The sequence below is a fragment of the Rhipicephalus microplus genome, chromosome 8 (genome assembly GCF_043290135.1).
Source record: "Rhipicephalus microplus isolate Deutch F79 chromosome 8, USDA_Rmic, whole genome shotgun sequence".
NCBI classification, from domain to species: domain Eukaryota; kingdom Metazoa; phylum Arthropoda; class Arachnida; order Ixodida; family Ixodidae; genus Rhipicephalus; species Rhipicephalus microplus.
The window spans coordinates 6,668,445-6,692,526 of NC_134707.1; the positions used below are offsets into that span (position 1 = coordinate 6,668,445).

At 46.0% G+C, this 24,082-nt stretch overlaps 1 protein-coding gene across 1 annotated transcript in view; it reads right to left on the minus strand.

The window, feature by feature from the left end:
• The window catches only part of THADA (Thyroid adenoma-associated protein homolog), a 104,680-nt gene that overhangs the window by 61,628 nt on the left and 18,970 nt on the right, over nt 1–24,082 (minus strand). Inside the window, exons 13-20 of the mRNA XM_075872312.1 lie at nt 22,637–22,830; nt 20,657–20,794; nt 18,076–18,151; nt 15,250–15,368; nt 14,357–14,512; nt 10,464–10,574; nt 6,452–6,572; nt 4,782–4,927 (exon numbers count right to left, since the gene is read on the minus strand). Of these exons, the coding sequence (XP_075728427.1) occupies nt 4,782–4,927; nt 6,452–6,572; nt 10,464–10,574; nt 14,357–14,512; nt 15,250–15,368; nt 18,076–18,151; nt 20,657–20,794; nt 22,637–22,830 (1,061 nt within the window). The remainder of the gene's footprint in view (nt 1–4,781; nt 4,928–6,451; nt 6,573–10,463; nt 10,575–14,356; nt 14,513–15,249; nt 15,369–18,075; nt 18,152–20,656; nt 20,795–22,636; nt 22,831–24,082) is intronic.

Below are 24,082 nucleotides of genomic sequence, written 5' to 3' on the forward strand. Positions count from 1 at the left end.
CCGCGTGGCACGTGCTCATCAGCGAACGATGCTGATGCGTTACCCCTAAACGCTTCTGAAGTCACTGCGCCGCCGTTCCATGCACAGCGAGGCTCGATTGACTGCGCGGCGGGCGGAGGGGGGCGATACGAACGCGCTGCGAGGATGTCCCCTTGTATGCGCTTCGCCTCGGTGGCGAGCTCTTCGAGGTCTGCGAACCTGCATCCCCTGAAGTGCGCCGCGAAAGTCGGGTGCGCCTGTCGGGTAACACGCTCGACCTTTTCCGCGTTGGTGGCGTGAGGGTTCGCGAGACGATACAATTCGTCCATCGCCCGTACGTATTCCAGCAAGGATTCGTCCGGATGCTGGGTGCGCAGCTCCAACTCCCTCCGCAAACGCCACTCATAATTAGCCGGTAGGAATTCGCCGCGAAAGCTTTCGCGGAACTCTTCTACCGTACGGGCGCGATGTCCGGTTAGTCGGAACCACCGAGCCGCTTGCTCCGAGAGCGACACCGGGACCACGCGCTCGAGAAGTTCGGCATCAGAAAGACCCGTCGCCTGCTGATAATGGAGCAACCGGTCGAGATACTCGTTGGCGCTCTTGCAGTCGTGGTAACCCGTGTAGGTCGGAACGTCTACCTTGACACGTGGTCGCACATTTTGCACGGGGGCCTGCGCTGTGTTCTGCAGGGCGCTCGCGAGGCTCTGCATAACTGACAGCGCATTCTGTAAGAGTACCTCGCTCGAGGGCAAACTGTTGCCCGAAGACTCGCCTATAGTTGAGGCGCGTGTCGTAACTTGTGGCGGCGCCTCTCTGTTCGCGTCGCGAGATGCCGGAGCGCCATGCGGGCCGCTCTCCGTCGTAGGCCTACTCTCTGCTAACGCGGTCTCTGCACCCTCCTGATCATCCCGCGTGAAACGACCAAGCTCTACGCTGTCGGAAAGTCCTAACAGTACCCCCGCGTTAGCCAAAGGATCGCCACTCTGCGACGCGACATCAGACAACATTGACAAATCTTGGAATTCCGACATGCCTGTTATCCTACGTGTGGAAGAGCGCCGGTACTTGCTCGCGTCCACAGAACTAGCCGCGTTGCCAAATTCGTTACGTTGGGCGCCAGATGTAGGGGCTGGCCTATGTACGGCTGACGCAGAAGCCTATAGCTAATGTTTCAGCCGCACACAGTCGTTCCGTGCACGATTAACGTCCCCCAACCGTAGCTTGCCTCATTGCAGCTACTACTACGGGTTCGGGCGAATAAGGCAACTGGCCAGATCAACAACAAACACTTTATTGCCAAGCGTTAGCAATCGCGCGTCACTGTCGCGGGGAGATACTACAGATAACAAAGGTGTTGACGCTTACACCTCGGTCGTGGACGTCCTCGGCTCGCAGGAGGGGTTGCGGGTTCGTCCTCCTGGGATGGTCGCTGGTGTCAGAGAGAGCGAGCGACCGTTTGCCCGCTCGTTTTATTCCCCGACCCGATTTCCCTTTCCCTGACGAGAATGGTACCTTTCCTCGCTGAGGGAGAGGGGAACCTGTTCCTGGCGCCGGGAAAGGGGGAATCGCACGCGCCGGCCGTGGGGGAAGGGGTCCCCGCAACCAGGCGCGTGCGCTGCCCTAAAAGGGAAAGGGAGGCTGGGCGCACCTGCTCCCCACATCCCCTAACGTCCCCCAACCGTAGCTTGCCTCATTGCAGCTACTACTACGGGTTCGGGCGAATAAGGCAACTGGCCAGATCAACAACAAACACTTTATTGCCAAGCGTTAGCAATCGCGCGTCACTGTCGCGGGGAGATACTACAGATAACAAAGGTGTTGACGCTTACACCTCGGTCGTGGACGTCCTCGGCCCGCAGGAGGGGTTGCGGGTTCGTCCTCCTGGGATGGTCGCTGGTGTCAGAGAGAGCGAGCGACCGTTTGCCCGCTCGTTTTATTCCCCGACCCGATTTCCCTTTCCCTGACGAGAATGGTACCTTTCCTCGCTGAGGGAGAGGGGAACCTGTTCCTGGCGCCGGGAAAGGGGGAATCGCACGCGCCGGCCGTGGGGGAAGGGGTCCCCGCAACCAGGCGCGTGCGCTGCCCTAAAAGGGAAAGGGAGGCTGGGCGCACCTGCTCCCCACAAGTTACACGGCTGGCTACAAGTTAAAGGTGGTGGAGTTTGCGCTCGAGCACGGGAAACGTGCCGCCGCCAGAAAATTCGACGTCGACGAAAAGTGTGTTCGAAAATGGTGCGCACAAAAGGAAGCTCTGGAAAACACGAACAGCAAAAAGCGCGCTTTCCGAGGAAAGCCATGCAAGTTTCCGGAACTAGAAGAAGAGTTGTTCCGATACGTGACAGAAGTGCGGAACGATGGATATGCACTAACTACAGACATGCTGCGCGTGAAGGCACTAGCCTTGGCACGTGCGAAGAATATACCAGCCGGGACTTTCAAGGCTAGCGCTGGCTGGGTGCGACGATTCCTGAAAAGGAAGGATCTCTCCTTTCGGCGAAGGACCACGTTGTGCCAGCGGCTGCCAGAAGACTACACCGATAAGGTGCTTAGTTTTCATAAATATGTCATCGGCCTTCGCCATCAACATAATTATCTACTGTCGCAAATAGGGAACGCAGATCAAACTCCTGTGTGGTTTGACTGCCCGGAAAACTACACAGTCGAACTGAAAGGCAAAAAGAGCGTCGCCGTGCGGACCACCGGCGCTGAGCGCCAACGCTGCACAGTGATGCTTTGTGTGACCGCGGACGGGCGGAAGCTACCCCCGTACGTCGTATTGAAAAGAAAAAGAATTCCGAACGAAGTGTTCCCCAAGGGAGTCATAGTTCGAGCCCAAGAAAAGGGGTGGATGAACGATGACTTGGTGCTCGACTGGGTGAAGTGTGTTTGGCAAAACCGACCAGGAGCGCTGTTAGCCAAACGGTCACTTTTAGTATTAGACAGTTTCCGCGGTCACCTTACCGACAAGGTGAAGAAACAGCTGCGCCGTGTCGGCACAGACATGGCCGTGATTCCGGGCGGCCTCACTGGAATGCTGCAGCCTTTGGACGTCAGCGTTAATCGACCTTTTAAGGTGGAATTCAGAAGGCTCTACACGGAATGGATGGCAAGCGGCAGCCACGAGCAGACGCCGACCGGACGGCTGAAGAGGGCACCGCTTGCGGCTGTTCTCGGTTGGGTACTGTCGGCGTGGAACTCAGTCTCGACGGACGTTGTGACCCGAAGCTTTAAAGTCACCGGCATATCCAACAGCTTGGATGGCGCGGAAGATGATTGCTTGTGGGAGGATGGTGCTCCGCAACACACCATCTCGGACACTGAGTCTGAGGACTCGTTGAGCGACGACGATTAAGCACATATGCTGTATGCTGCAATAAACGTTCTTCGTTCGCTAGCTGGTACGTTTTTTTCTTTTGCTTCAAAAAAAAAAATGCACGTTGCGTGTATGGGCCGCACCCTGAAAATTGGCCCTCATTTCTTGAAAAAAAAGTGCGGCCCTTACACGCGTTTATACGGTAGTTATGCTATGTTCCCTTTTGGTCAAACTGACAAGGTTTCACTGCAGTTCCTAATCAGTAAAAATGAAGTACATTGTTCTTTGTCATAGTCTTAAAGGGGCACTGACATAACAATTTTGGCTTCACATTTCTGGGGGGCTGTGAGTCATAAAACGGCACATCGTTTGCTGAAGCACATGACAGATAATTGATTGTAGGCCACTCATTACCAATCAGTTTCAGTACTGGTTTGAAAGAGCTCCAAAAACGACAAGCCACTGGGTGCAGCTATCGCCACTAAGCGTGTGCAGCTCTTGAGCACGTGAGCACAGAGAACTGTGATGCGCTTCCGCACGGTCCGCATCAATAATTCTTTTCGAACAGAAAATGGGACTGCAGTGTCGCCAAACACAAAACTTTCAACGTGTGTGCCGTGGCCACGTACTCTCGAGAAGTAGCCGCGTAGTAGCCTGCTGGAGCAAATATGGCAAAAAGGAAAATGGCAGCTATTACGTCATTATAACTTGTTGTATTGACTGTAGCGTGGCGACATGAGGGAAGCGGGGTGGTCACCATAGGTCACTTATGAGGAGGTGATGCCTGATCGTGCATTCAAACTTCGGAATTCCTGTAAACATACCTTCCAAGCTATGTTTGCTGTTAATATTTCGCAGGTGATATACACATGTTCACAAGAATTTATCGCGCAGGCTATCTCGGCCGCAAAACTTGTGTCAGTACTCCTTAATTAGACCACGTTTCAGAGCCCCGCCGCGGTGGTCTAGTGGCTAAGGTACTCGGCTGCTGACCCGCAGGTCGCGGGTTCGATTCCCGGCTGTGGCGGCTGCATTTCCGATGGAGGCGGAAATGTTGTAGGCCCGTGTGCTCAGATTTGGGCGCACGTTTAAGAACCCCAGGTGGTCGAAATTTCCGGAGCCCTCCACTACGGCGTCTCTCATAATCATATGGTGGTTTTGGGACGTTAAACCCCACAAATCAATCAAGACCACGTTTCAGAAAATTTCGCGGAGTCAATGTGACCAATATACGCAAAATACACTTCAAAATTCGTGATAACGTGTGCGAAGATTTCGGCCCCAAATTTAAAAATGAACCTTTGACCTTGATCTTCTACTCCCTTAACAAGCCTATCACGGTGAAATCAGCAATGTTAGAGCTTTTAGAGTATAGTTCATTAATCTAGACCTATTCGCTGTTTCCCTCAGCTGTACCTTTAAGCCACGTGTGTCATGAATCCAAATACCTTTATAATGCACTACCAGAGGGAAGCACGAAAACGTACCTGAGGTCTCCCCTGCGTTTCAGGCAGAATGGCGAGAAGCACCTGGAGCACTGAGGTCTTGTTGGCTTCGTATGGGTCCTTGAGACACTGCATCAGCGTAAGCACCGCTTCCCATGACCACTGCACCGACAGCTGAGCACTCTCCCCTGCAGCAGAATTGTGCATTGCAGAACGGCCAGCGCTGAATACAGTTTCTTTACTAACAGCATACGTGACACTCGTAACATAGTATGTAGAATCTCAAGGGGATCATAATAGAGTTCTTTATAAAGGCAATTAGATACACTCAAATATGATCATAATAAAATTGTATTTTACATGACAATAAGTTTGTTATATCCAAAAATGTGTTATAAAAGTATATTTTAAGCACTGTATCAATTGCAAGACCATTTATTTATTTACACTCGGACCTCAAAATAACAAACCTGGATATAACATGTCGGTTATAACGAAGTAAATGAAAAATAACCTTGCAATACATATAGCGTTAGGCATAAATCTTTCTAATGAGTTTTCGGACATAACAAACTTATTTTTGTGTTCGATGGAACTTTGTTATCATGAGGTTTGAGTGTATATGAAACGTTATCTACATGAAAGATATATTTAGTCATTTTACCACTGTTCGATTATTAACACAATAAGTTATTGTATACGGGTTCAATGTTATACTGCTTTGACTGTATAATATGATGGCATGAATACAGGTTTTGCCAGCAGTTTAAGAAGTGCCAAATCGCAATGACTACAATGTGCGTACAAATGATATTGGCCAGCTATGTTTAGAAACATATATGCAAAGAGCAAATATGTAACAGAGCACCAACTTCCAATTACTGCTGTATATTTTCAAGAAACATTTAAATGAGTACTGAAAACCCCATACCCCACCCAAAAATGTGAAAGTATCAAGAATGTTTTCTGGCATAGCAGGACACAATTCAGCCACAAAGTAGAACACACACTATTCATCTTGTTATTGTGTTCCTCCCTCTGCGTGTTTTACTTTGCGGCTAAATTATGTTCTTAATTAGAATACTACAAAGAAAACCAGAATGCAAAAGTCACTCATATATCATTATCGTCATTCCAAAATCATCATTTTTGTCCACTGCGGCCTCTCCCAGTGATCTCTAATCCACCTTGTTTGGTGCAAACTGATTCTACTTTTTTACGCCTTCAAATTTTCTTAATTTTTTCACTCCCCCTAACTCTTTGTTGTCCACAGCCATGGTTCTTATCTCTTGGTATCCATTTCCTCACTGACCACTGGCTAACTGTCCTTCACATGACGTGACCAGCCCAGGTCCGTTTTAGTATTTTCATCTTATTACTAGAATATCAGCAATCCCTGTTTGTTCCCCGATTCCTTCTATTCTTCTCCTATCTCTTAGTAAAACTTACTTAATGCTGGATGGTTCTTAGCTTACCAAGTTTTTCCACTATTCTCTAGGCTGCTGCCTCATGTTAGAACTAGCAAAGTACAATGGTTGAGCACTTTCAGCTGGAGTGACACTGGTCATGCGTTGAGAATGTTTACATATGCACACCATCCCATCCTTATGCTTAGGTGGGTTTAACTGAATGATTTCACTATAACTGACTCGCATGACTACAGACGCTGCGGTACCCAAAATTTTAACATTACGAAGCCGAAGCCGGCTGACCTTTTGAAGCATGAACAGTGACCAGGACTTCCAGGATCGCGAGTGCGGTAAAACGGCGGCCAAAGTTGGCTCCTGGGAAAAGCTGCTCCATGCACATTCCATGTAGCCAGGTCACAAACTCCTGTGGAAACAGAGACGGAAGTCAAATGATTGAAGTGGTGGACATAGTAGATCAGTAAGGGTTCGAATGTAAGCACATAGGTGAGGACACACAGGAAAGGAGGCTCGCTTTCAGCAAAAACTTTATTTCTGTTACATAGCAGCTTATGGGAACACAATAGCAAACCTAAGAATGTAGGGCCTGACAGTTTCCTTGCTTCAACTTAGCGGCAACTTAGCATGAAAGTGGCTAGCATATGGCGTCAAAGCAGTGCAAGTCACTAACGCTAGAGAAAAAGGTTGCCCTTATTAAGGAGGTGGAGAAAGGAGGCCAAACGAAATTGAGCATTGCGCAGTAATTCGGCATCCCTTTGTCAACGCTTTTGACGGTGCTGAAAAACAAGCAGAAGGTGCTGGATGGATTCCAGCGGAGCTCCTCCAGCGAGCAGAAGCGGGGGTGAGAATCGAAGCTCCTAGAAATGCCAGAGTGGCCAACCTTCCCGTCACCACAGCAAGAACGATGGAGAAGACAGACTCTCGGGCCTTGTAAATTTAACTGGCGAAACATAGCCGGTTAAGGGGAGACGCTCCTCGAAAAAGTTTTTTTTTTATTTCTAGTAATAGAGACTTGAAAAGTTTGTTATTAGTATAGTTTTTCATGCAGATTTCAAATATGCAATCATTTTTTGTGTAGCTGCTATAATTATTGAGTTATGCCATAAACAATAGCAAAAAGTTACATTTTTTGCGGGCACTCTTTTATGTACTAAACTTTCAGTAAAATCACTGTGTCTGATCTTATTTGACTCTTGGTAGATTGAAAAGTGCAAATATCTATATAGATATGTCACAGAAATATTGGAACCAAGAAAAAAAAATTGTATTGAATGACTTATTATTTTCAATCTCCCTTGAAACAATAAGCTAATATTTTCACAACTAATGCTGGTAGGCATTGCAATTTAGAGTAGATATTTACATTCTGCATGTGTTGAAGAATATGTGTGCCAAGTTTCGTTACTATACAATGAATATAAGTTTCTAAAAGGCTGCCCGGAAAACGTGAAACTGTCAGAAAAAATGAAAATGAGAAAAACAAGTTTGAAAGTTCGCAAAGTTGGCATTTATTAGGAAATCATTCTTTTTGCATCAAATTGGGGCACAATGAAAAGTACCTTGCCTTGAATGCACTGCAAGTGTCTAGAAGTCCCCTGCACCATAGCTTGGTCCTTCACGGCTCTTGCGGTCAGTGTCCTCAACACGAGCTCTCTTCGCTGTGTTGCGACGGTGTGCCCTCGCTTCTGCAGTTTGCTTCAGGTTCATCTTCCCGATGCGCATGACGTCACAGTGGTCACCATGTGTGGCCAGATCTTGTGAGGGGAGAATTCCAATGCTTTCGAGCACTTCTTCAAAGCCCCTGTGGACTTTGTTGTCCCAGAGTACAGCAAGAGCGGTGGCTGTCTCCACAGTTGTTCTGGAGGCGAACTTTGTTTTTGGACATAGCAGCGATATCTTGCTGTTCAGCGATTCGGCTGCATTCTGTGTCTTGCCATGAAGGCACCGAATAAGGAGTTTCTCCTCTGTAAGGCGCTTGTAGATAGGCATAATTGCCAATCCTTGAGCCTTCGTCAACAGTGGGGTGTGGCGTGGTGCAGGCTCCCCCAGTGCTTCCGCACGCTTGTGCTTGCACCACGAATTTAGTCCTACGGGGCAAAAGTTGTGGCTATTGGCACCATCACTGGAGCAGCAATGAAAATACGATGGCCATATGGCAGTGTACATATTTCGGACACTGTCCTTGTTGCTCGTGATGGCGATCTTGTAATATGTTTGTAGTTTTATTATTGTCCCATCTTTCAGTTTTTCGCCTCGTGGCAGTGGCGTTGCCAATTTCCGTAGGGCAGTTCCCAAGCGCTTTGCAACGTGTTTCGTGCACTCTTCTTTGTCAATGGGGGTGTCACAGTATACATTTGCCTCGCAGACTGCAGTGTAGGCCTTGCTGTCACCATCACTTAGGAAGCTGGTGAATCGCAGTGGAGTTTCATAAGACAAGGTCCTCTGCCATATATTGACAGCTGCCGCAGGTTCCATTGCATGGGATGAGCAGTCAGTGTTTTTTTGGCAAACTGGAAGATGAAAAGCTCGCCATATCTCTTCATCCTCCCCAAGGTCCCTGTGTATACTGCAAGCATGGCAGTAGTTCGAAAGAACTTCAAAATCGAGGCAGAGCCCCGTGTCCAGGGACACGACTGTGCCCACTCCATTGTGGCTTTTATGACCTCATTTCTGCCAGGTGCCATCAAACATGACTGGCACATCTCTGCCGCCGACTGCGTCCTTCGTGATGTTTTGTGCCTGGTGCAAGTTTTTGCTCACTGCCGTCATCGCCGCACCATGGAGCTTCTTGCAAATGCCGTTGAATGTCTTGAGATGCATCGGGCTCGGAAGACCGAGAATCGCACAAAATCGTGAAAGTTGGTCGTGGCCTGCACCTATAGCGCGTGCTGCCAGAACTGCCTTCACGTTTACAGCAAAGCTGTCACGCGAGCTGCCGCTGTCAAAACGAGCGCCCGTTCCTTGGTCCCCGGCCGAAGCAGTACGTCTCGACGTGTGCGTGAACGAAAGTGCAGATTCAGGGCAATCAGAATTTTGACAGCACAGTTCGAGGAATGCCGAAAGTCCTTTGCGCTTTCCAGCTGCCTCTCGCACGCCGAGCTTCCGTTCGCGGCAGGTTGGGCATTGCGCACCCGCCACAAGTGCCGTCAGCGCATCGATTTCGCAAAGCAGCGTGTTCGCAGTAGCAGCATCTACCGGTCTACGTTCACTCTCGAAGAATCCAATCTTCCTTTGGGATGCACTGACGAATTCCACGGCAGCGGCTATTTCACAACCACTGTCGCAGGGTTCGGTGACGGTGTTAGGCCTATCCGAAGTCGGAGCGTCGGGGCGTTGGTCGGGGGCGACATCGTCGTTCGCTGTCGCTTTGCGAAGCGTCCGACGCCGTTTCCCTCGATACTTGTGGCGAGTTCTGAACTTTCGATTATCTGAACTGCACTTCTTCGGGCTTGCCATGACGCAAAAATGCAGAGAAACGCAGAAAAACTCGATCGCGACGTCCGAGGCTTCGCTCTTTTGCCGGAGAGATAGGAGGGGGAGGAGCGTGGAGCGCACCGCCGTCCAATGGCGGCCTCGCGCTGTGTGCCGCGATATTCAAAACGCGTGACGTACGCGTTGTTTTTCTCGTTTTTTGTTTATTCTGCATGAAGGCACGAGACTGGCTACTAGTGGATTATGAAGGATACGGCCTTCGCAGCATGCGTGCACGATTGCAAATGGCGGCCAACGCGTCGTTTTCGCGACAGGACGACGCGAACTTCGCCGTTTTTCGCGACTTTCGCGCATTTCTCGCGTCACCGCTGCCCACTTGGAAGCATGTTTTGATAATTTCTCGTGCGAATTTCAGCTTGATATTTTCAGAAGTAATAGATTATAGTCCAAGGATGCCAATACAGCCGGAAAAAAAAAAAGCGAAAATTTTCCGGAAAACCGCGACTTTTCGACCCGTGTCTCCCCTTAAAGTCTCTCATATGCTATATTTTGCTCTTTGAAACCTGCACAAGAAGAAATATTAAAAACTGCCGTTGGAGAGCCAGTAAGTAGTAGTGATTTTTCTGAAAAGCACTCACCTTTCCCAGCATTTAGCGCAACTTTGCTCACCTCAAAAATCCATTTATCTCAAGATTTTTCCTAGTTCTTACATCTTTGAGTTAACGAGGTATTACTGCACTGTGATATTCGTTCGACTATACGACTATATTGTGCTCGCACAAGCCTACTGTTGTCAGATGTTGCCTCCCCTGTGGGTCCCCATTGTTTGCCACCTAGGGAAAATGGCGCCGTCAATCTCACCCACCTTATGTGCTTCCAGTTGTGGTGGAACGAGCTGTGCTTGCTCCTCGGGCAACTCTCCTTTCCTCAGCTGCCGGTTGAGCAGCGTGCTGCTGTCAAAGACCCTGCTCAACACCTGCAGCAGTTGCAAGAAAGAAAGCGTTGCGGTCGTTGGCTGCTTACATGACAAAGAATTGAGAATAACAATTTTCAACATTTATTGGGATAAACTGACCAAATATGGCACACAGATACAATTGTGTTCTGCTGATTACATAACTAAGATTGGTTTTCAGCAGTCTGTTTACAGCTTTTTGGGTTACCATACTTGATAACTTCTCGTCATCTCCAAATAGATAAATTAGACATAAGTTCATCATGACAAGGGCCCACTCGGTGCTTTAAAGGTATTGGTCAATTTTAACGGCACAAATGGCTTATCGAATTGAAAAAGTGACTATTGGAATCAACATGAGAGATGCAAAGAAGTCATGTGATCACAGCACAGCTTGCCAAAATTAGGGATATAATCATGACATAACATGACATCATATTAAGTCATCTCTATGTCAAAAGTTGATCCATCCCAAAGACACTGCAAAACCACACGAGATGCAAAAAGCTTAGGGAATGTGGGAGATCAATACAATCAACGAAGAATAAAAATGACATCACCTCCCGCTAAAGAGAACCATGTGCACATGAAAGGCAGCGAGTGCTAGCACTTACACTGACGGCAACATTGATGCTCATCGCGGCGTTGCACACAAGAGAAACCTGGGATCGCGAAAAGCACCCAGTTACGCACCGGTGTTTCTTACTATATAACATGCCAGTCACTGCTAATGGGCAATGAAAGACAGAAGGCTCCGACTGGACACAGAGACCGGCAGTCCACCTTTAGTTAATGCGCAAGATGTACATTTTTATTGTTCAACAATGCACAGGAGAAATCTCCCAGGAGCACCCTCTTGGAGATAAGATCCAGTGTCTATATACAGTCAATATCCAATTTCCCGAATACCCGAAGTTCCAGACAAGCATAATATCCCGTACTCATCTCCGCCCCCATCAAGTTCACCATAGAGTCAATCTATTAAAAAGTCAGAAATTTCAGATGCTTGTAAATTTTCCGCACTTTTACCACTAACGGCAGACTCGAAGTCACCATCATTCTTTGCTGCCGCACTGTTGGAGCAATGTATGAGTGGCAAGGCCTTAGTTAGGCAATTTTCTGCCTTCGCCTTGCCATACAACACTCGCTCTGTGTCTGAAATAAATCACTTATTATTAATATTATCAATGCCGCCATTTTGGTTGTTTTCGTACAGTCGAACCCACCATACTAATATTGCATGTACGTGTCATGGCAATGCATTGGACGCGGCTGCCGTACTCTCGAAACCGCAACTGACGCGATCTAGCGCATCCCATCCATTGCCAGCCATAGCTTAGCAAAGTCTTTGGTCAATCTTACGTCACACTTTGTGAAGCCGAAAGTAGGGAAGAGTAGAGGACTGCTCCTCACAATGTTGGTCACGCTTCAGCGGCTCAAGAACGTGCGCCAGAATTAGTGAGGCGAGCTGATTTTGGAAGTGCCAGGCGGCACTAAAAATATAGAAAAGTTAAACTCTTGTGCTGATTATGAGCTAATGTGCTGTGATACTCGCTTGTGGAGTGCCTGTGTGCCATTCGCAGTCTCATTACGGCTCATATTGTGAATCTACAATAAACTTGCGGCTTTGCACTTCGTGTTTAATGCGTTGAATGGAAGAGAGAAACAGTGCGAATTGGCCAGATACTCGCCACGACAGGCTGTTTTCTTCTGCAGATACAGTAAGTTCGGGGTACGGGACATTATGTAACAATGAATTTGCATTGCATTTGTCTTGCTATTTAGCCAGATGAAGCACCTCCGAATCATTCTTTGCCCACGTGTGCCACGATACGTACACACAAGTATCGTTCGCCGCAGCACGGGTTGGCCGGCTGCAACCATATCCAAAAAAAATTTGGTCATAGATGAGGTTACCGCACGCAAAACATAAACACAATGCAATAATTCAAATAATAAATCACCTTACTGTGTCAGGCATGTCTAATCTTTGACTCGGCAAGCTCCAGTGACAACAGTGGGCCACGTACTGCTTTACAACAGTTGTGACCGTCGTACACGAGAACGGCTCACCGCCGCCTTTCCCATTAAGAGCCGTAGGCGCTGCCATTCCTGTCTTGGAATTCTAGGCTTGCTTTGCTGAGGTAGGCATCAGCACAGTGCCGAAAGAAAACAGCGAAGCTGCGGCGCCAATCATTTTCGGAGAAGTGCTCGCTAGCTTTCAAAACGACTGCTTTCAACCTCAAGCGATAAAAACTAAACTCGCAACCGTGAAGACCAACGCTCACTGTAGGCTTCCAACACATTGTAACATCTTTAAGTGCAACAGCTGCATAAGAATGCACATTCAAAACTCCAGCCGGTTATCAACCACGCGGTGACATGAGGGGTGATGCAGATACGAGAAGCCAGTGTGACCACGGAATCCCTCAACTTCCCTGCAAAAGCACGTGAATTTCAGCACACTTTTCGCTCTGCAGCTCCCATTACGAGGGCCTCTTCTCAGCTTTCCATTCTCCATGCAGCATTCGTTAATGTGTTATTGTCAGCTATGCGGCAGATGGTGTGCCGCTAAGCGCTATTTTCAGCGTTGACATTTGCCAATTTTCAGAAGCCACTGAGTTTCTAGCTCAATAGCTGAGAAAGCAGCCTTGCCCAGAGTGGACAGTGTGTGTGTGACGGACTTCCATCCAGGAAAGTTGCCTTCAATGATCTGCAAGCTGCCGGAATTTCGATTCCAGCCAGGGTAACCCTTGAGGGCTTCGCCGACGCTGACAAAGACCCCGAACTGTGTGTGGAATTGACCGATGCCAAAAACTACGACACCGAGATCGAAGATGCAGCGCCTACGTGGCCAACAAGCTCGGAGTGGATGCGAGCACGGAAGACACCGTCATTGGTGCACATCGACAGCATGACCTTAGCTGAATTTGAGGCAGATATCATTGTGGGCAAGCAGAACGCTGTGCAAAAGAAAATAAGCCACTTTTTGGGCCAAGGACTTGACATTGAGGTAGTGCCGGCTAAGTCAGACTTTTTTCCTCTTGTTGTTCTTTCTTTATTTAATAAATGGCTCTTTGCAGGCCACCTAAATGATGCATTCATTGGATTGCAACAAGAATCTTGTACTCCTGCCGTGAATCTCTCCATCTGCGAAAAATACCTGCAAAAAAAAGGTGCACTTTCATGTGCATTCGTTTTTCCGGACTGCTCAATTTTCTGGACATTTTCGTGGTCCTTTGAGTGAGTGGAAAATCGGATGTCGACTGTATACGTAGTGGCCAGTGAACGGAACGGTTATGCAGCGCGGGAACTGAGAAGTCGTTTTTTTTTTTTTTCAATCAAGAAACTCGCTTGCAGACGCTGCTTGCGTTGGCGTTGAAGGCGAGAGAGGGGGCAGTGTCAGAGAGGAGAGAAGGGGAGCAGATGCGCATGCGCAGTAAGGGTGGTCACACCGCACAACTGACTGAGCTCGACCCTAAGCTGCTTCACATCTAAAGAGAAGATGACATTCATCTTTGAGTCGTCTCAGGGAAATGCATTGGGCATGTTGTGACTTTTCTTATTATTTGAAAAGGATGCGGTATCATTTGGAATGTCACAACCATATTTTGGCATTAACTTGTGGAAATAACCAATTATACAACTTCGTATGAAGTGTGAACATTGATCAGCTTTAAAGCACTTACCAATGTTTTTGGATCTAAATGTGCAAAAAATGATATTATTCAATTTTAGTTCGCTTTGCAACGGCACAGGGATGACAGATAGCACTTGAACAAGTTATGAAGTAGCGGACCAACCTTCTTGAAGCAGGAGATCATCTGCTGCCGGAATGGCGCGCCTTGCATGTTTATGTTGAGATGCAGGAAGGAGCGCAACAGCTGCAGGCACAGTGGTTTCACGGGCTCGCACGATTTGGGATGTTCCGTGAGCAGTTGCAGGGTGTCAAGACGCACCTAAGCCAAAAACAAGAACCAACGAAACCGAAGCACAAGCTTTCAATCAATTACAGTAGACCATACTTACTAAGGAACCTGAAGTGACCAGGAAAACATGTTCCCTTTAACAGGAGTTTTTGTTTACTAACAAATGAACTGGGGTGCGCAATTCAAGTACCCACCAAGTAGGGGCTCATCTGGTCCAGTCAGAAACCTGCAATCGTAGTTCTACGCTAAAATTGCCTCTTATTAATTAGATTAACCGGCCAACCTAAACCAACATGATGATCATATGCAAGATCTGAATATTGATGTTTGCACCTCAGTTCTGTGAAAGGCTGCATAACTCATGATGATCTTTCCCTTTTTTAAGCAACATTTCATTTGCAATATAATTTTCTGATTCAACACCGGTTACATGGTATTCAGCATATCAGGCAGTTGCAAGCTAGTGCTTGTGCTGCAATGTGTGTCCACACTTAATTTTTGCTCTTAAGCTCACTGTAATGAGCAAACTAAGAGCCCAGCAATGGGTTCCTTTAAAGTTATCAGTTTCATTGTTAGCTTCCAATGTCCCACCCACACGCTTTAACATTACAACATGGCAATCATATCACCGAGATTTTACTGCACAAGATTGTGATGACAGGCAAACTTGAAGTGATTTTGACTAATGTGTGGTATAAATCAATTAGCACTACTAATGACCTTTTTAAAAAAAATCTAATGAAGCAATAACAGAGTTTCCATTTTACCTGGACGTCCCGGTGGGACATTCCTTGCAGAAGGACATGACGCCATCGCTCAAGCTTGCCGGACTCGATTAGTGCCTTGTCAAGCAGGAGACACTTCAGTGTGGCCGGGACAAAGTCACCTGCAGTCACATTTAGTTGTTCTAACCATGTAAAGTGGTTGCTAGGATGACACATCTTTGAGGGTGTAAAGGACAACACTAACAGAGGCCATCCCATATCCGTACTTTTGTTTTGCCTTCAATTGCTCTGTAAACATTTGCATCATGATGACCCAACTGGCGTAACATGTTTTGACAGGTAGCAATAGAAACAAAAAGAGAGACATAAATGATAAATCATGCGAACATGTCTGCAATATGACAAACACTTTTTTTGGCTATTTATGTAACTGTTTACTGGTTTTCGAAAACACCACTGTGCTATGCAAAAGCACAGCTAAATGCACTCGAAGTAATTTTAGGGACAGCCCTTGTGATGACTCAACTGGGTTAGTGTGGCAGTATGTGGCCGCTTTTGGCTTCTCCATAGTTTATACCATAGACTAACTTAATTTAAAAGGGGTAAGCAAAATAAGTTTTCTGTTTGACAGGAGTGCCATTTAGTAAGAGATGAAGAGAGGTGAACATTTGGAGTAGAAAACCAATCACATTAAAGGTACATTGTTGTTCCAATAAAGCAGTGATTTTGTATACAAGATTTCTATTCAGTGAGAGCCTACTGCATGTCAAGTTTCACCCTGCTTGTCCAGTCTTGCTTTTTTTTTAGGGGCGTAGCTCCTTATGGCAAGGCTTGAGTCCACGTGGCGGGTAACCACCCCTCGTTAATTCTTGAACCGGCCATAGAGGGCGGTACTTGTACAATACACGTAAAAATGCAAATGGTATGACACTAGAGGGCGTTACTTGTAGCAAGGAAGGATTGACGTTACACGTACGGAAGGAGAAAGAGACGATCGCGCGATTAGGATCACGTGCTCTTCAGCGGCGCCGTACACCAGGGGGCGCTCTATAATACAATAAAAGCGCTGTTTTGGCGCATGCACGCATTCAGAGGCTCGGCGATGGAGGATGGACAAGGCTGCTGAGAGGCGCGTGTGCAGGGCGGCGGCGGCGGCTGGCACTGGAAGAAGGAACCCCGACATGCAAGCATGACGCCGTGAAGCTGCGCGGCGGCATGGCGAGGACCCTGCAGTACAACGGGAGGCCAAAGCAGCGCGGCAGCGGCTTTAGGACCCAGCTTCGCTCCACTCTCCGTCATTCACCATGTGGATATGCTGTCATTTTTTTGTCCCATTTGTTGTCTTCACGCATCCCACACTCAACGATATAACTACTGGTCCTTGCAGTAACTAGATGACACCCAGTGTTGTTGGCACGCAGCTTCATATTACGAAAAAACAAATTTCTGTCTCCGTAATCAAACAGTATATAAAAAAGACAGTCTTGAAAAACATTAGTGCCAATTCACATGCGAATGCTTGTTATACATGACATGACAATATAAAAGAACAAGAAGTTGTACACTTGTGAATTACACTTCATTGTGTAAACAATAGCTGCATGGTATATACACAAGGAAGAATTTTATTTAAGCTATGCCTCTGCGAAATCACACATTATGAGGTTCTTATTGAGAAACAAAACCTCAGACTTCCTCATTGTGGCTCACAATGAGTGGCCAGATTTCAGCACGTGAAAATACAACTGAACCTCATTAAAGAGCCTAAAAGGATTATGAAAGATAGGTTCCAATTAACATGAATTTTGTTAACTGGGAGATGAACAGGGGCGTAGAATTCAAGTATGAAACCAATCATGTTAGAGGCAGTTGTCCCACTGAAGCAGCAATTCCATTTAAAATATTTCGGTTTACTGAAGGTGTACTGTTGCTGTTGTGTGCTCAGGTAAACACAAAATGTAACATTTACTGTATTCATTCAAATCTAGGCCGATGTTTTTTTTCTCATTTATTTGCATCAAACTACAGGGTCGGCTTAGATTTTAGGATCTCGAAAAACAGCAATTTTTCATTGAGAAAAGTGGTGTACAACTAGCTCAACCTAGACAGTATTATAGCAATTAGTAGCCAAGCCTAAATACGCACATAAGGCCACAACTTTAATTTTTGTGGCGAGTGTTGAGGCGAGCCGTTTGTCATTTCAAGTCACGCTTCGAAAGGTCTGCATGTGGCATAGCTCAATGGCACCAAACAGGTTGTGTCACTTTATTGTCACTGATAGAAGGGAAGTTGTCCTAGCTGCGGAGTCATCGTCCAACGTTTAAGCCAAGCGGGACTTTGGAGTGGGTGAAAAAAAATGTGCGTCGCTAGAAGGGCTGCAGCGTGGGACGACAGCCCGTGAACTCTGATTGTGTGTTCTTTTATGAAGTGCGGCAAATCCAATGCGCTTGATGGCACCGATGATTGCGCACCATTTGAAGACAATGAAAAAGAAGACAGCAACAATGACTCTGAATGAGTGCAGCATCTTTATGATGCAAACACCTAGAAGCAACGAAAAAAACTATGACAAAGAAACGCACACAAAAGGATTAGCGGTTGTGTATCTCTTGAGTTATTTGCATCATGAACCAACTTTGTTTCACCTTCATGTTCAATCAATGTTTTCCCTTTGTGAACGCAGTCTTCGCTGTTTCGTTCAACCTACATACGAGGTATGTTTAAAAAATTTTATTTATTTCCAGGCTTTGGACTTCTGGGGGTTGGCTTAGAGTCGCGGTCGGCCTAGATTCGAGTATATACGGTACCAGTCAATTCAACTTAGCATTCTTCTCAGTTAGGTAGATGAGTAAGGTAATAAATGCTTACTCCTGTCTTCGGAAAGCTTGCCAAATACATATTGAGTAGTCCCAGGGTGGATGGCAGTGAGAACAGGCAGAACATGCTGCGAAAAAAACATGAACAAAAAATATTCAGAAACAATAAGTTTCAAAAGGCTAGTAACATAAGCTCCCCAGTCTCGCTATAAGCAAACTAGGCCTTGAGAAGACGTGTCTCCCTTTTACCAGCATCGCCACACTTGGCTCGCTCAACTCGCGCTGCTGTGCATTAGAATGGTGCTTTATGTTGAATCATTTACTTTAAGGCCTCCCCAAAAGAATGTACTGCCAATAAATCTCTGCTCAGCCTTTTCAACGTCGTCTCGGATAAACAACTGAATGCATGAGAAACTGAATCAAGCTAGTTTAAAATTTTCTAGTCAGCTTTTGCGAAGTGACATCAATTTAGCCAGGATTGTACACATCATTCCGTCAGAAAAATCAAACGTATATATTCAACATCTCAGCCTCTTCTGTTATTATATTTTACTGAAGCGCTGAGATCAGTATGAATAGTTTTCAGAACAAGAAATATGGGGACAATGCTAGCTTTCACTTGCATGCCGATGCTGTGATCAGCTTCGAATTGGATTTACACATTTGTAACGTCCTATTGTCACAAATGGTTTGGTTTCGTTGCATTTAATGTTCCAAAGCAACTCAGGCTACAAAAGATGCCACAGAGGAGGTCTCCTTACAATTTCGACAACCTCTTTAGCGTGCACCCACACTGTGCACTGCGGGGGCTTTTAGCGTTTCACCTCCATTGAAATGCAGCTGCTGTGGCCAGAATCGTGCCCGTATCTTTTGGATCCCCGCTGGCCATCGCAGGCACTGCGTCGCAGCTTCATTCGATCACGAGAAGACACCGGAAGAGCAATTAGTACTTGCTTTGAAGATATTTGACTTTGAGAACTAGGCTTGTGAAAATAGTGAATTTTAGGTTTGAAGCGAATGACGATTTTAGTCTAACAATTTCGAATCAAATTTGAACCTATGATATAACATATTATAAAGAAAAAATGAGTACATTTGGCGTCACCCAACCAACCGGCACAATTTTTTTCAGAGATTGAAAAAAGTACTTGTGCAAATGCTATTCTTCTCGGTTCAAACGAAGTGAAAACAACTTTAAATAGAAGCAGCATTTTACTTTCTGTGGAATGCAAGCGATAACCTGTAAAATATCTTATGTTTTAATATCTACTATACTTAGAACCTATAGGCTAGTGTGAGAGGCTTTGAAACACCAAAAATGATGAATCGATGTAAGAGTAATATGTTTATTTTTAAAGTGGGGCTTCGTGGCAGTACGAATTTCCCCTGAGTAAATGTTTTCTTGAATTAGCACTAATTCACTGCAGCAAAACCACCTTTACAGGGAGTTACATGCAAACTATTCTACGTCTAGAAAGACGTTTGCATGGTTTAGCACTTCTCTAATGCAGTGAAACCACTTTTACAAAGAGTTACCGTATTTACTCGCATAATCCTCGCACTTTTTTTGCCGAAAAAGCGATGCTAAATGTGGGGGTGCGAGAATTACGCGGGGAGAACTTTTCACGAGAACGTACTGAGCGAAAAAAAAAAGTGGCCGCAAATCAAGATTCTCACACCAGCAACTAACAGCAAGCTTTGAGAAGTACTAATTAAGAGTTACCTCAACAATAAAAGGAGAGGTTCAACACAAGGCAAGATTTATTTGAGACGCAAAAAGTGCAAACAAATAGTCGAGAATTAGAATACCATACGCAAAGCTTGTGGGCGTTGCGGGCGTAATGGTAGCGTTCGTCGCTCACCAGGAGCCCTCAAAAGGTAAGCGTAGGACGTCAGTATTGGGCTTATGGCTATTTAACAGAATCGTCCGCAGTTTCCTTCTGACGAAATAAAGTTTACCATCAATCCCAGTTTTAGGCCCACGGCAGGCCCAACGCGTCTTGGTGGCTTTCAGCTGCCGTCACCAGTAGCGATCACAAAACTCGTAGACTCCGAAGGGCCTACCGACGGCCCTGTTGTCGTCGTTTAGTGCCATTGTCATCTATCACTTGCAACTTGAAGGAGCCGTGTAGCTTCAGTATCACACCATAACGTGCCAAGATTACTGACACAGCATACAAAACACGCCGCAACGCGCACTGGCTACTTCGGCTTGGCTTGGATTGGATTGAATTTTCGTGCAATAGTATGCTTGATGCTTAAGAGATGGCGCCAAAAGGCGTGCGCTATCATCACAGGTGGCTGGAACGAGCAGACGACATTATTGCGGCAGTTTTCTGGGGTGCGATAATTACTCGAGGAAAAAAGAAATCGTATTTTTCTTGGGCGATGTGGGGGGTGCGAGAATTATGCGAGTGCGAGGATTACGCGAGTAAGTACGGTAGGTGGAAGCTAATGTATATATATTAGTTTGCCTTGAATACTTTGAAATTTTCGATCATTTAAATTAAATTTCCAGCGAATTCAAATACTGTATTATTCATTTGAATACTGGCACAAGCCTACTTAGAATGATAATGTGTGTAGCAAAACTTAGCACTAATTCAGGCTGAAGTATTCAGGGCAACCCTCACCTGAAACAAAGGTACAAGCAGCTCTCTGGAATGTTTCTTGGTGGCCATGGAAAATGGCGCCAGCCAGGCACGCTCAAACTCAGCTGTGCAGACTTCCTTTCGATGTAACGACGCTAACTTCTGCACTAAGTCTTTAACCTTGAAGATGAAAAAAATAAAGAAAAAATGATCTCGTAATCTGAAGCATTGCTAAAGTAACACTGCAATGTGTCATTATAATTCCAGTGATATCTCGGAGCAGCTACAACTGTGAACTCGTAATAAGTTGTGAAACCATTGGAAATATTCTTAAAGCGAATGAACCCACCAAAATGTCAATGTGCCCAACGTGTTCCAACTCCAGAGATTAGTAATTTGTGATAATACACTCAAACCTCGATATGTGCCCACTATGCTACAGCTCCGAAGATTCAAGAATTTGTGATGATACACTCAAACCTCGATATAACCGACCTGGATATTGTCACGGGGTCGTGACGTGGCCAAAGACAGGAGACTTTGCGTTGGATTTAACTGTTTATTTGGGCAAACCTGTGCCCGGTAAACGGAAAGTCCGATTACAGTAGCAGTCTTGGACTGATAGCGGCGAACGGAGCGTCGGCCGTCGATCAACTACTGACAAGCAGCGAAGCGTGTCGGCATTTATACTATTGTCGTCGAATGTTCTAGTGTTATCGCTGGTGGTGGCGTAGGTTCCAGAATAATCTGTACCGTTTGCAGAGTGGGCGTGATCTTATCGAAATGATCTACTACAGTCCGGAAGCTTCTCAAAAACTGCAGGCGCGGTTTGCGCTGAGAATTGTGTAGTGTTTTGGGACGATAAAAAAACTTGGGAAATGAAACGTGGCAATATAACAAAATATTGGTTATAACACGAAGTAAATGAAAATAGTCTTGCAATAAGTACAGTGTTAGGAATATACATTTATAACAAATTTTTGAATATAACGAACTTATTTTCGTGTAAGATGCAACTTTGTTGTAATAAGGTTTGAGTGTACATGATCCTCAGCTGCTGTTTGCACTTGCTATTGCAATTATCAATGAAATGCTCATTACAGCACTACAAAACAACTATAAAGCCTCTGTGCTCATCAGCAGCAGATCCAGCCGCATGATTCAGGAGAAGGAGGCATTGCTCGACGTAAAACTGGGTCAGGAAAGGGGGCAACTCTTGTTTCTTGAAGTTATTGCAAGATAATATATCAAGAGATGCAGTAGTGAAGAGTTCTTCAAATTCCGGCCATCTGCTGTTCTTTTACATACACCGACATCACACAGTACTGTTTCACAAAGTTATTATATAATATCTCGGGTTTTATGTTCCAATACCGTGATGTGATTATGAGGAACGCCGAAGTGGAGTACTCTGAAATTTCGGTCATTTGGTGTTCTGACATCGCACAGTACACGGGCCTCTCTACCATTTCGCCTTTATTGAAATGTTACTGCCACGACTAGGATAGAACCCGCAACCTTGGGGCCAACAGTACTGTTAACCGTTACACCACCACGACGAACTACAAGGCTACTGTTACCGCACAGCCTTCACGGCTACATTACTGTTGATGTTTGTTAAGAGAGAATCCATTAATTTAACCCATCATCTGTCAAACAAGCAACCTGACAAAGAATATAGGGCACAAACAGAGAAAGAGGGGTACTGTCAACACATTTTGTCAGCAATGTGTGACCAAACAGCGTCAGGAACTGCTGCAAGGGCTGTTTTAGACTATATCAAAAGCACTGAACTGGATAAGCTTTAGGGAACTATGCTAAGTGGCTACTGTACTTATGCACCACCTCATCTTGTCCCCACCATCATCCTTCAGCCGTCTTTCTTTCAACCTTCCCCTGACCGCTGTGTAGAGTAGCAGGCTGAAGCACACTAGCTCCGGCGGACATCTCTGCCTTCTAATATCTCACTCTGGAAACAGTGGTGCGGGATCGAAGAGCAATGCGAGCACAGAGGACACTCACGTATGAGCACATGGTGGGCTCCTCGGCAGCCGACAGGAGGCTAGTGACCAGCGCTGGCCTCAGCCGCAGCAATGGCGAGCAGCCCATCACCTCGGCCAGGTAGGCGACCGTGTCGTACTTGCCCTTGCGGTGCCACGGCAGGTCGATCAGGAAGACAGCCGACTCCTCCAGGAAGGCACGCGCCTCCTGTTCACCTGGAAACGAGAACACGAAAAACAGCATGGTTTTCGCGGCTTCCCTTATACTTAAAAGCAAGCAGTCTAGTGAGTCACTGCATGCTTCAAGCATAGCAATCTGTGTTTGCAAAAGAAAAAGAGACAAAAATACCACCTCCCCATTTTGATGAAAAAAATACATAAACAGGAGTTGTGTGCTTGAGTCGACGTTTCGTCAAGTGGACTTCTCTTCAAGGCTTGTTTCAACCTCGAAGAGAAAACGCCGGCTTGAGCACAAAACTCCAGTTCTTGCAGATTTTCCCGTCCTAAGCTTTCATCGTCCTCTTCTTATAGAACCTGGTATCTAGCCACTTTGTAGCACGCAGCAACACTAGAACAGCTTATGCGTTTCCATGCTCTACAAGTTTCATAGAAAAAGGGACATTTTTAATTTCCTTGATGTCTACAGCTGTTCACACTACAGAGCGGGACATGCACAAGATGTTTTACTTTCAATTCCCAAGTTTTTGATGGTCAACATCTGCAAGCCGACTCCATTGCAAGAGACATTATTTTAACATGCTTGCCAACCTAGGCACTTCTAAAATCGCGAGTTGTGGCTTTGAAACATTTCAAACAGGCCTGCAATGTGACTACAAAAGCACTCCAGCCTTACTACTGTTACTGTGCCTTCTCCAAACTGGGCCATAAGACGGGGGCTGTGTCGGCAAGTGTCAGCGGATGAGGTGTTTTTGTGTTTGTGTGGTGAAAGGAAATGACAGTGGCCAGCAGCTAATCTTTCAGGCTGTGTAAACAGTCCCCCACCCTCTTTTTTTGTGCGTATGTCATATAAATTGCTTTAATCACTAGATTTTGTTTAACTGTATCTTTTTTAATTGGGTAGAAGCAGTTCATTGAGATCTTTATGACCCTGGCCATACAATAAGAAAGACAGGTCAGAAACTGGGAGTCTCCTGGGCAGAACGGGTGAGTTAGCAGGTACAAAACAAGTAAGTGCAGTTCGCTGGTTTTGCAAACTCCGTATCCTGCCCGTAATCTAAGTTACAGAAATCAATGTTGGAGTTGCTGAACTACAATTCAAAATTTACTTGTAAAGTTTTAGTAGGATAGGAGAAATATAGACCTTCTCACATCTATTGTTTTCCACATTTATTACATATTTTGTATGCACTTCCTAACTCGTTTTCTGCAATCTACACTTTATTTGAAACATTATGAACTATCAATGGTAAAAAATTACGGAAGTTCAACAACGATGGAAAGAGGGGGT